The 12,462-nt window shown below is 42.5% G+C and overlaps 1 protein-coding gene across 2 annotated transcripts in view; it reads right to left on the reverse strand.

Annotated features, from left to right (window-relative positions):
* The window catches only part of cntnap5a (contactin associated protein family member 5a), a 125,393-nt gene that overhangs the window by 8,771 nt on the left and 104,160 nt on the right, over nucleotides 1–12,462 (reverse strand). For both annotated transcript variants that reach the window (XM_083537231.1, XM_083537230.1), the window contains exons 14-19: nucleotides 8,549–8,705; nucleotides 8,339–8,466; nucleotides 8,045–8,215; nucleotides 6,797–7,015; nucleotides 5,084–5,323; nucleotides 1,068–1,292 (exon numbers count right to left, since the gene is read on the reverse strand). In XM_083537231.1, coding sequence (XP_083393357.1) covers nucleotides 1,068–1,292; nucleotides 5,084–5,323; nucleotides 6,797–7,015; nucleotides 8,045–8,215; nucleotides 8,339–8,466; nucleotides 8,549–8,705 — 1,140 coding nt within the window. The remainder of the gene's footprint in view (nucleotides 1–1,067; nucleotides 1,293–5,083; nucleotides 5,324–6,796; nucleotides 7,016–8,044; nucleotides 8,216–8,338; nucleotides 8,467–8,548; nucleotides 8,706–12,462) is intronic.

Here is a 12,462-nt window from a genome sequence, read left to right on the forward strand (position 1 = left end):
GACTGCTACTCATTTTAATCTCTCAATCTCGTATCTATTTATATTGCAAGTTAGTGGAGCTCAGATCTGTCAACCTTCCAAATGAAGTGTAACTCAACAGTTTTTTTTGTCTTGGTCCAAAAAAAAAAAAAGTCACACTCAAATAATTCATTGCACAACCTTTAGCAAAGGTCCCGCTTCCCTTCTAGCTTTTAATGATGCATAAGGTAAACTGTATGGGGCACCTGACTTTACCAGCCATATGTGGTTCCTTTCTCCTTGAACTACGAAACCCAAACCTGTACCAGCACCACAATGCTCCAGCACACAAAGCCGGCTCCATGAAGATCTGCTTTCAGTGGGTCGGCGAGAAAGATCTCCTGCTACAGAGCTCTGATCAACACCTTTGATACGAATTGTAACACGGACTAATTTGGAACATCTGCATGACAGCAAATAGGAACTAAATGCGGAAGGATGCTCGAAAAGGCCTCAACAAATCTATTGACTATATATTATTACTTCTTCACCCTCATCCAATTACTAGATGCAGGTCAATAATAACTACCTACTATGTGATTTTGCAATAATGGTCATATTCTCGTACATTTTTCCTTATTTAAATCCCATATGATTATTTTGTTACTAAACCCTGTGCAATGCAAGACAGAGTTCCTGCAAAGGAAAAAAAAAACAAAGCAAATCAACAGTCACATTGGCATGGCGTTTAGGCAAATAGGAGATGGGCACTTCGGCGAGGGTGCTCGAACGCAACATAAATCACGTTTAATGGCTCCGGCGGTGAGGCCGCGCTCGTTCAACAAAGAAACCGTTTTAACCGCAAGGCTGCTCGAGCTGACATTTGGAAAGAGCCCAAGATTATAGAGAAGCCTCTAGAAGTCGATGGCCTCGTGGCACCCGTCTCATTAGCGTGAGACAATATCAATATGAGAGTTATAAATCTCTCGCGGGCTAATTGTTTTCAAATCAGAGACGAACGCAATCCAGGCCACACATTATCACGCACCGGGCAACAAAGCCGGCTTGTTAAAATGACCGGTTGTAGAGCACTTTCGGAGGGCCCTTACCGTTGCGGGCGAGGATCACGGCGACGTACTGCTGGGTGAAGGTGTCGGCGGTGAGCAGCATGGCCGGACTCTGCGTGGTGAGGAAACTCAGTGCCATGTTGTCTCTAGATTTACTGTAAGCAGAAGATGAGGAGGAAAATTGCGCCGTCCGGTTTTGGATAACCGAGAAAGGTTCTTGGAAGGTGTACGTCACAGACGATCCCCTTTCGAAGGACACAGATACCTCTGGTGGGGGGAGAAGACGCTTTGTTAGCAGATTATAAATGAGAAACCGTATCGTGTTTGTTTGCTCGCTGTCCACACTTTTTTGTTGTAAAACCCTGAGCATTTTTTGGCATTTACCGTCAAGACTCCTACAAAAGCAAAGACTATCTAGAGAAGCACAAAGTCCGTAAAACCTGGGTTTGCACTAGAGATAACACCGAAATATCACATTTACACAAGTATTTGAAACCGTTTCTTTAAAAATTGAGGTGCACTCAAGTGCATCCTGCGTTTTTTTTTTTTTTTTGGTTGATTGCAGGAGAAGGAGAAAAAAGAACTAGCCATTGTCAACAGACCTTATGGACAGGACTGTGTAAAGAAACAAATCATGGGAAAACTGTAGCAAAATACTTCTTGCAGCAATTGCATTCTGACAGACCAACATGGCTTCCATTTTTTATTTATTTTGAAAGAAACGTGTTCAAAAACAAGGGAATGGCAACCAGGGAAATGACTCTAACATCCTGAAAAACTATTAGGACAGAAGGACAACCATGTCAAACGTGTGTGTGTGTGTCAGCAAGATAAAAGCCACTATCGAGCAAATGGCACACAGATATCTTCCTCGGCGTCATCAAAAGTTACCTAAACCTCATGAGAAGCAGGATTTTTCAGCCACGTTGGACTGAATACTAAGCATTACACCTGGGGGGGAAAAAATACAAGCAGTGCTGATTTTTTGTAGTAGCGGGACTGGAAAGCATGTCAGACTTGACAAAAGGCGAAGAAATATCAATAGACCAAGAGTACAGAGACATCCTTGAGGAAAATCAGTTCGAGAGCCTTCAGGACCTCGGACAGGGCCGAAGGATTACCCTCAGACATCATAATCTGAAAGACATCACAAGGCAAGGAACGACACTGAACCTGGTCGAGCTCGGGAGGTTCTCCGCAGAGGAATCGCACTAGGCACGATTTAATGTTTATTATCAAAGCACCGAGATGTGAAAACTCCGCCTGCGCTTTTCCACGACGCCGATCGATGAGAATGTATTTCGCACGTGTAAAGCGATGCGAGATAAATAAAAAAGAATTAAAAAAAAGTGCTTCCTGAATGAGCTGTAAATCTCAGGACCTTTACGGATCTGCTCAAATAGGTATTTTTGACATCCGTGATCTATTTACACAACTGTCAGTTATAAATCGCATATAACGTTTCCCAGCGTGCAGCATATTCTCTCCACGAGAAACGGATGAGCGTCGGATTACTTACAGCTGCGGTGACGGGAACATGACAGCTCTTCAGAGCGCATCAAGACAAGCATTTTATATGAAAAGCACTCAAGCCGCATTCTCTCTGATGAAGTCCCCTGTCCTTTTATTTAAACCAAGAAATTATGCCATGCAGGAAGTCTGGAAGTCTGGAAGGCTATACCAGAAGTGGCATATATTTATGTAAAGTACCTTGGCTGGCTTGATTTTTTTTTTTTTTTTTATTTCCTCCTTTCTTTTTCTTTTCCTCCCCAGCACAGAATAGCGTGCATGATTATAATAGCAAAACCAAGATGAGTAATGGACTTGCACAAAGACGAGATGAAGAATAGCAGTTTTTCTTTCTCGTCTTATCGGCGCAGGCTTTGATCAGCTCTCCGAGGGCTGGATTTGCATGCAGATCTTGGCAGCGTCGTGCAAGGCCGAGGTGAAAGGACACTTTTTTTTTTTTTCCCCTCCACTCGAATTTCTTCACTATTTCATTTAGCCCGCCCATATCTCCTGCTATCTATGAATATTTGATGGTTTCCGTGTCCATTTCGTAATAAGCGGAACGAGCTCTGTTTTAAAGAGCAGCGCGAGACGGCCAGGTCCGGCCCACGCCCGAGCCAGGCCTCGAGGAGCGAGAACCATCAGCTCCAGATGTGTAACGAGGTTAAGACGAGTCAATATCGGATAATCGCATTGTCGCGATGGGAGGCCGGGGTTTTTATTGACTTGAAAAGATGTGAAAAGGAAAGTGGTTTTGTTTTCAATTTTAAAAAGCGTGTATCTAATATGTATATTGAGGGGTACACAAAATTCACGGTTCGGTACGTACCTCGGTTTTTAAGTCACGGTTCGGTTAAATTTCGGTACATTTAGAGCGAAGGAATGACATTTGTGAACATCAACAGCTGACAATTTTTAATAAAATCCCCACTTGGTTAAATTATATATAAAATATTATTTTAGAATGTTTCAAAAAGTGTCTAATATAATAAAATATAATAGAATAAATCAAACTAATGCAATACACATATGAATAAATCATACCGATTTACTTCTGTAAGCGATTAAATTGGCACAAATTAAATTAATGAAATGAAATTAAATAAATGCAAACAAATTGCATTCATTTCTGTGTTAATACTGATTTTTGTATGTTTTACATTTAATATTCAATTTACTAAAGATATTTTTTTACTTAACTGTTCTACTTATTTCAGTAAACTTTACCATTCCTCTTCATTCTTTCCTTAATTTATTATTCCACACCCTCGATATATGGAAGTGTTCTTGTAGCTGCGCATAAAATGCTAATGAAACCATATTGCTAGCGTTAGCAAAAACCAGGTAGTGCACGATTTCATGCATGAGCAAAAAAAAAAAAAAACGTCCTACAAATCGTATTTCCAGTACAGAGTGAGTAGCCACAGTGACTCTGCGCTGCTCTAGTTTTTTCCCTGTACCGAAAAAGTTCGGTAAAAAGCCATGTACCTTTTCACCCCTAATATATATTATGTTGTTTTTTGTGACCAAGTCCTTCATGGTTTTTGAGACACATACCTGTTCCCTCTGTTCAGATAAAAGGCAGAAAAGACACAGCAATTGGAAAGTGGAATGAAGGTGGAAGCTTAATAGTTTGGGGTTGTTTTGGCAGAGGAAGGTTTGGAGACATTGGGGTGTAATAAATCAACATGGCAACCAATCCATGCTTTAGCTCATTGCAATTTCGTCTGGACTGCGGCTTATTGGGAGCGACATGGACGCACACATCACAGCCCTAGAAGCGTTATTTAGAGAGTAAACAGTCGTCTGGAGTGTTATCTGTCTGCCCAGTCACTGCACCTAAATCCTATTGAACTGCTCTGGGATGAACTGGTGCACAAGAAAGAAATCTCCAACTAGTAAAGAACACCTTTGGTAAGTTTTCCAAGTGTTTCAGCTGAACGTTTGGATGCCGAGAGTGTGTAAAGCTGTGATTCATGCTAAGGCGGGATTTTTGGGTAAAAAATAAAGTGTAGCATCTGGACATTTATCGAGCGGTAGTGCTATTAAACCAGAAACGTGCACGAGCCTAATAAAAAACAACAAAAACCACTCCAAACACGGCGGCCGTTCCCTCGCGGCGAATATAATGTGTTCCGGAAAACCTACATCTCAGCGCAGAACGCGCTCCATATTACCCAGTTCGCTTAAGTGAATGACAGTCGAACACCTGACGAAGAGACGTTGCGCCGGCGTTTTATCACTCCTGAGAGGTGAGTGCGAAGGCAAGTGTTGCTAATTAGCGGCGCGACGTTAATTACCATATTTTAGTGTTTGCAATCTTGTAAAAGTGGAGCTCGGAATTTTTTTCATCCGATTATTCCTGCGACGTTCATTAAGGAGAAAGCACTTTAGAACTTGTGAATCCACTCATTGACACTAAATAGCAGATAATTGCCCGCGTGTGCATGTGTCTTAGACTTATAAGCTGCTGAGGAATAAAACTTTTCCAGCCTTTCTCTCACTTTTCTCCGAGCGCGAGCTACTTTTGAGAAGTATTGCCGCCATACCTTCTTTGCAGGAGGGCCCTCCGTACGCCGAGTGCGTGCAGTCGCACACGTAGCCGGTGCTCTTCTCCACGCACCTGCCCCGGTTGTGGCAGACGCCCGCAGAGCTGCTGCAGTAACCAGCGCAGCCCGAGCTCACACCTGGGGTCGCCTTGGCTCGCTCGTCTAGGTCGAAGGCCGCGCCGTTGATATTAAGAGCTCGCAAGCAACCCAAGAAACCTCTCTGTCTGGAAGGGGTTCCTCCTACACAACAATAAACATTGGTGATATGTATGTGCTTATTGAGCATTCTATTTCACATTTGCTATGACCTCCTCACTTCTAACTAGATGTTCCACTAGATTTTGGAGCGTGCTCGTGGAGATTTCAGGCACAATTTACCCCTGATCAAAAGGGTTGGCGCTCAATAGCAGGAGATCTTTTAGCCCCAACCTATATAAAGCATATCTTCGTGGAGCTTCGTAAAGCTGGAGAAGGTCTGGATCCCAAAGTTAAGGGAAATTTGAATGCAAAAAGACATCCTGTGCCATTGTGTGCTTCCAAATTTTGGCTTGAAAAGTCAGGTGTCTCAATACTTTTGTCCAAATAGTGTATATACTCTACTTACTATATATATATAGTCCTAGGTATATAGTGCCTCAAACTCTCCAATGCTGTGAAGGACATGCACTGTTTGTTTCATTAGTTTTTTCCTCCCAACAATGACCTTCATGACCACCAGGTCCGTCTGACAGAACGCAACCCGATGCGCAGTAGCCTGAAAACTGAGAAGCTTTAAACGCATCACACCAGCCATTTTTTCTCCTTTTTTCCCCCCAAAATAATGCAGAGTTTGACAAGTTACTCTTACATTCACTAGATCCTGATACCCTTCGCCAGAGAAGTCTACGTCTGTAGAAAGAACATTACTTATAATCTTATACTCCAGTGCTCATGTTAGTTCCCTCTCTCCATTGTTCTGTATTGTTTAAAGACTATAATCACATTCTTAATGTCACCCAAATGAGGGTGAGGTTCCCCTTTTGAGTCTGGTTCCTCTCAAGGTTCTTCCTCATAACAGGGAGTTTTTCCTTGCCACAGTCACCATGGCTGCTCATCAGGAACACACTGATTACCTTGACTGTTGATTTCTGTAAAGCTGCTTTCAGACAATGTCTGTTGTGAAAAGCGCAGTAGAAATAAACTTGACTTAAATACTCAGACAAGGAGGTGATAAACAGTAACTGGAAAAGCCATTTACTGTATTAATAAAGAACTGCTTATTAGTAGGTCTTCCGACGTCTTTTGACAAGTCTGTTCGGATTTTTAGGTTAAGTTGATGAACAGTAATATAATTTGCTATTGCACTAATTATGAATGCAAACGAATGTCAGAGGGGAAAAAAACTCGTACTGTATTTGAAATTCATTTTGTGTCTGGAAAAAAAAAGTATTTTTCCCTTTGTTTCCTCTTAGGATTGTAAATACACTATATTATTCCAGCAAATGTATTTCGATTAAGGTAAAAAAAAAAAAAGAAAACAGTTTATTAAAACCCTCCCAGAATAATGATAATGCAATGCTGCTTGGCTTTAAGTGGCTTTAGAAATGGATTACAAACAGAAAGGTGCATAAAGCCAAAGAAAAATGTGTATATTTTCATGCACAACGTTTGCACAATAAAACGCAGAGACGATACGTTTGCCTCCACCGTTTTTCCAATCGTTCCCCATCTTACCTACGAAGAGCTGGCTGTTGAGTTGCAGGCGTATGTGCGTGTGCGCTGGAGACTCCAGGAAGCGCAGAGGAAGCTGGTCGACCTGCAGCGACGCCTCCTTTACGTTCCTCTCAGCGCGGACCCAGTGCCACTGCCGGTCGTTTAGCGGCACCGGGGATTTCAGGTTGAGCACGGTGGGCCCGTAGCCCGCATCGAACGTGAAGGTGGCAACCGATGGGGCTGAGGGAGGAAAAACATGGGGGTACATTCAGAAGTTTAGGAACTCGACCATGGCTGGAGGTGCGAAGAGGTTTACCTAACCGTAAGATTGGTGTGTTTTTTTTTTAAACATCGCATTCATCTAGTCCCTTTCTTGCTGTTATAATCTTCTGAAAAGATGTTCCAATAGATTCTGAAAAGTCACAAGGCTTTTAGTAAAGTCAGGTACTGATGTTTTGGGGTGAGGAGGCCTGGGTTGAAGTCAATTCCTTCCAAAGTTGTTTGATGGGGTTGAGATCTTCCACTCCGACCCATGTATCTTTATGTAGTTGGCATTGCGCACAGTGGCATTGTCATGCTGGAACTGATTTGGGGCTACAGCAGGAGATCTTCCGCTCCAAACCCATGTAAGTGATATCTTCATGGAGCTAGCTTTGCGCAAAGTGTCATGCTGGAGCAGGTTTATTTTTCTTAGTTCTAGCTACCAAGACATTTTATACAAGTTTGGGGGAACACTTCGGGTAAGAACCACATATGGGCTGATGTCAGGTCTCTCAATACTTTGGAAAGCTGACTGCACCCCAGGCCTCCTCACGGAACCTACTAATGCCCTTGTGGCTGATTTAATCTTAACAAAACTTCACAAAACTTCACTAGCCCACCTCTAAAATCTGGTGGAACATCTTCCCAGAAGAATGAAAAGCAAATAGGGACTAAATATGGAATGGGATGTTCCATAGGACGTCTATGTAGTGTGTTTTTATTGCCTTGTATTGCAAATTGACCTCCAAAAGACAAAATTCTGAGGTGTGACTGATATCTATCCAATCACTTTTTTTTTCTAAATGCTTCATTCGAAGTGTATTATAGGATTTAAAGTGCTGATAAACTAACGGCCGTGTTGATCTCGACTGTATCGTTCCACTCCGTATTGCTCGGGGTTTTATCGCTTCCTCGACTGAACATGAAGTCGAAACCAGACGCCTCGTAGACATCCCGAGAGGCGTCATACTCCACTGAACAAACGGATTAAGGAAGGCAAGGACTCACAGCTCAGCTCGATTCTGATGAAGTCTCGTGCGCCGACGTTCTCGACGAAGACTCCCGATGCCGAGCCGGTCTTGAAGTAGAAAGAAACGTCGAAGGACAGCTCCATTTGCGAAGCAGGGAAGAGCAGGTACGAAGCCTCGTCATAAAAGGACGCAGCGTTCCACAGAGATTCTGAGGGGGGATAAAAAGAACAACGATTCTCAGAATTTTTCGCATCTTTGATTCACAGCTAGATCTCATTCGGTGCAGTAGATTTCACGTCTAATACAAAAAAAGAGAAAAAGGATCACCTACTGTCACCAGAGCATCGCAGGGGTCCGACTGTGTAGACCGCTTCAGATCTCGCTCGGTTCGTGTCTCCTATTACTATTCCGCTCACCGGTAAGTCGTCTTTGTAGGACAGGAGCCCCGTATCGTTTTCCCTGCAAGTCAGGAGAGTATCGGGTTAGATGGCGACACAATGTGAGGTCCCGGTTGCTTGCACACTTTGGTTTTTTCGGTTACCAGGAGTCTCGGTCTGCATCGCAGTTGCAGAAGAAGTTCATATCGAGGCAGTTCTCCTCCAGACTGCAGGCGCAGTGCTGAACGCCAGGCAGTAAACCCCCCCAATACGTCCTCCTCTCACCACCACGCTCCAACCACCAGGACAATGGGGCACCATCTATACACACAAAAACACACGAGATTACCCCCAGAAATCGCCATGAAGTGTTTAAAGTGAGTCAACTGAGAGAATAAAGTCAAGAGAATCTACTTAAGCGACAGAGAAAACTGATGGAACGGAGTCAGCAGAGTCACCAGAACAAACTGAGTCAAATAAGTGAACAGAGTCAACTATGAGAAGTGTTTAACTGAGTGAACTGATTTGCATGAAAGAATAGAGTCAACAGAGTGAACTGAGTCATTTGAGGCAACAGAGTCAACTGAGGAAAAAGATTCAACAGGGTGAAATGAGCCAATAGAGTCAACAAAGTCGAATGAGAGAGCCATGTCAACAGAGTGAGTCAACATAGAACAGAGTGAATTGATTCACTTTAGGGGAACAGAGTCAACTGAGAATATGGTGTCAGATTGAACAGAGTCAACAAAGTGAACTGTGACTTTAGAGTATTACGAAATGTACTGAAGGAACATTAGAACATACTAGAACATAGTCTACTAAATCAACAGTTACCTGACTCTAATAAAAGAACAGAATCAACTGAGTCAAATGAGCACACAGTCGACACTGTGAACCCAACCAAATGATTTGACTCACTCAAGCCTTCTTCCAGTGATTCCTACACCTGCGAATACTTTACAACTTATACACTTCAATGCTCTGCATCCGAATCTGCTGTGGCCTCTCGCGGACAACGTTTTTTCACGTCACTCCACTTTTCCCTTTTATTTGTGTTGCTAAAGCTCATTCACCCACTTGCTCCGTGAAGCCGAATGACCGTGCATCGATTTTCGAGATCCAAACTTCTTTTTCCTTTCTTTCTTGCCCTCCCTCTGCCCTTTCAGTTACAGAGAAACTAGCCAACTGCAGCTATATAAAAGATACGTCATGCGTTCTGGGGCTAAGACCTTCTGCAGATATTAGCCATCTAAGTGTTATGGAGAGATGGTAATTGGCCAAATTAGGGAAGAAAAAAAATGAAACATGGATAAGAAAGTCATCGTCATTCGATCGATCTATTTTGAAGAATCGGCCGACATGCGCGAGGTTTGATCTTTTATAGGAATGTTTTGGGGCTGATTAGCCTTTTTTGTCTGACAGATGTAAGCAATAGCGCGACACACGCAGCGCAATTTAATTAAACCGCTTCCGCTAAATGCTCTTCTCGACATCTGCGCTGTTCGTTAGCGTGAATCATGAGGCGTGTGTTTCGAGTCGCAGCTGTGTGCTGAGCGGACGAGGATGAGCGCGAGCATGACGACGAGGATTACTCAGTCACTTAGGAGCCAGAAGAAGCTTTCATGAAACAATTTCAGCCATAGTTGAGCAAATGAAGAAGAATTGCTGGGTGGTATAGATCCACTTCGCCCGAATAATACTAATATAGACCTCGTTCTGTTAAGAGAGACGTCGACAAGTCTAAAGACTCTCTCTTATTGGTTGCGTTTGAAAGTAGCCGTGAATCTCAGCGTCAGTAGGCTAATACTAATAACTAAATATGAATAATGAATGGATACAGGTCCATGGTGGAGGTCCATCCGGAGGTCCAGCTAGGTCTTCTCTGCTGGACTAAACATTTTTATAATCATTGACTTTAAATCAATTTTTTATCAATTAATTATTCTCTAATTATTCTTTACATTTGATCGTCTCTCTCAGGCGCATTGTGTCTTGAAGCAGTTGCTTTAACCAATCAGAATCCTGACTTATTTTTTTCATGTCCTTTTGATTGGATGGGCAATGAGCGCCCTAGTCAGAACTTGCAAACCGCATCTGTAGCAAACTGCACAAGCTCGAATATATTCCGTGCGGATTTAATAGCTGTTTTTCATTCCAAAAGGTCTCTCAAATTGTTCTGCGCCAACCAAAACAATTTCAAAACGGAGCACGTGCTCTACCCTGATTGGTGGCTTGCTGTGTGCTTGACCAGTTTTTATCCATTTAGAAATTAAAAGGAACGACCGATTTTGATAAATGTAGTGGAGTAATGTAGTGAAGTTAAAGTCCTCCGAATAGAAATGCTTCAGTAACATACACGGATAAAAGTTTGTGGACACCTTAGTATAAGATGATACAAAAGTTGTGTACATTCCACGTTTATTCCAATGGAATACATGAACAAGGCCACTGAAGTAGGCCACTTTATCCGACTTCACAGCCTTTTTTTTTTCTTCCCATCCCCCCAAAAAAATCAGCCACTTTGTTTATTCAGTTCAAATCGTTTCATTTTCTGACCTTAATTTCTTTGCACTAAAGATCAGTCTATCCATCTCAGCCTCTTCCTCTCACCTCAGGCACGGACGGGGGGGGAAGTTGAAATTCTTAGCTGCTAAAACGAGGTCATCTTTGACTGAGATGGAGATCAAAGTGAGTCAGTTCTGGCTCTTGAAGCTACATCTGCTCACCGACTGCCTGCTGTTGCTGTTCTGAAACACTCATCCCCAGAGTTTTTATATATATATATTTCTCTGTCAAGTGTTTTCGACTTGCTATAGAAAACCTTTAAGGTTTCCTTTAAACGTAACTTTTACACAACTGAATTATGAAGAAACTACGGCTACTGGAAATCATGGGCAAAATTTTGCGGACACCCGAGTATAAGTCCTGTCCCAATCTGCCGTTCTAATAAGCTCCATTCTTCTTGGAAGAGGTTCCGCTAGACTTTGGACTAGCCAACTGCAGCTAGTCCAAAGTCTAGCGGAACCTCTAGACTTCGGACAGTACCTCTAGACTTGATGTACAGTAGGTGAGGTGAGGAGGTCTGGGGTGCTGTTCTGCTTCATCCCAAAGGTTTAGAGCTCCGTAGCAGGAGATCTTCCACCCCGACTCATCTATGCATTGGTCATGCTAAAACAGATTCGGTTCTCCTAGTTTAAATAGAAGCAACAGGCAATTTCACATCCGCGTGCCTCCGACTTTGTGGTATATGGCGCAAAAAAAAAAAGGCAGGTGTCCCAATACTTTTGCCATCTAGTGTATTTTATCAAGGATAAAAGGAGGCAGTTTGGAGTATAGAGAAAAGAATAGCGTGGAGTTCCAGCGTCCACGCCGTGCGTCAGACACGGTAAAGCCCTTAATTTGTTTGAGGATAACGTTTGCACGCGACGGACACGCGGTAACCAGGCAACAGTGATTGATGCCTATAATAACGTAATACTTTAAAGCTTCATATCCGAACGTATGTAATAAAGTGCAGTAATCGGGACGTGCTACAGAAAATCTTCGGCTTAAGCTTCATTAGTGTCAAGTGTAATTTCGTCACTATGTAATTTATGAGGTGTCTGGGACAAAAGCCAGATTAGAAATCAAAGAAAGATGTTCTACAGCTGCCGGAATATTCAGCAGCCGAGGAGCTCCGAGATGTTTTTTCCGGTTACAGGCGGAATTCCAAAGGAGGGCGTTCTTTGGGCATTGTTCTCGGCGGAATAAAAAAAAAAAAGAATGATATTGGGCAAATTGATGGTAATTTCACCCATGGGGGGAAACGCGAGTATACTTGAAAATGAGAAATTTGGTGTGTACCGTGTTCGAGCTGTGATTTTTACTGGTGCAGGAGGAAAAAGCATCACTGGAAAAATATTAATGAACAAAAAAAATTCTTTTTTCATTTTTAAAGCATTAGAAAGAAATAGAATGAAAAAAAAACTTCCATCACAATAAAATAAGAACCTTTAAGAATTTAGAGTGAGGAACAGTAAAAAAAAAAAAAAAAAAGAAAGAAAGAAAAAAAAACTGTCTTTTTTAATACATGGCAACA

Source organism: Silurus aristotelis (genome assembly GCF_946808225.1).
Source record: "Silurus aristotelis genome assembly, chromosome: 3".
Classification (NCBI taxonomy): domain Eukaryota; kingdom Metazoa; phylum Chordata; class Actinopteri; order Siluriformes; family Siluridae; genus Silurus; species Silurus aristotelis.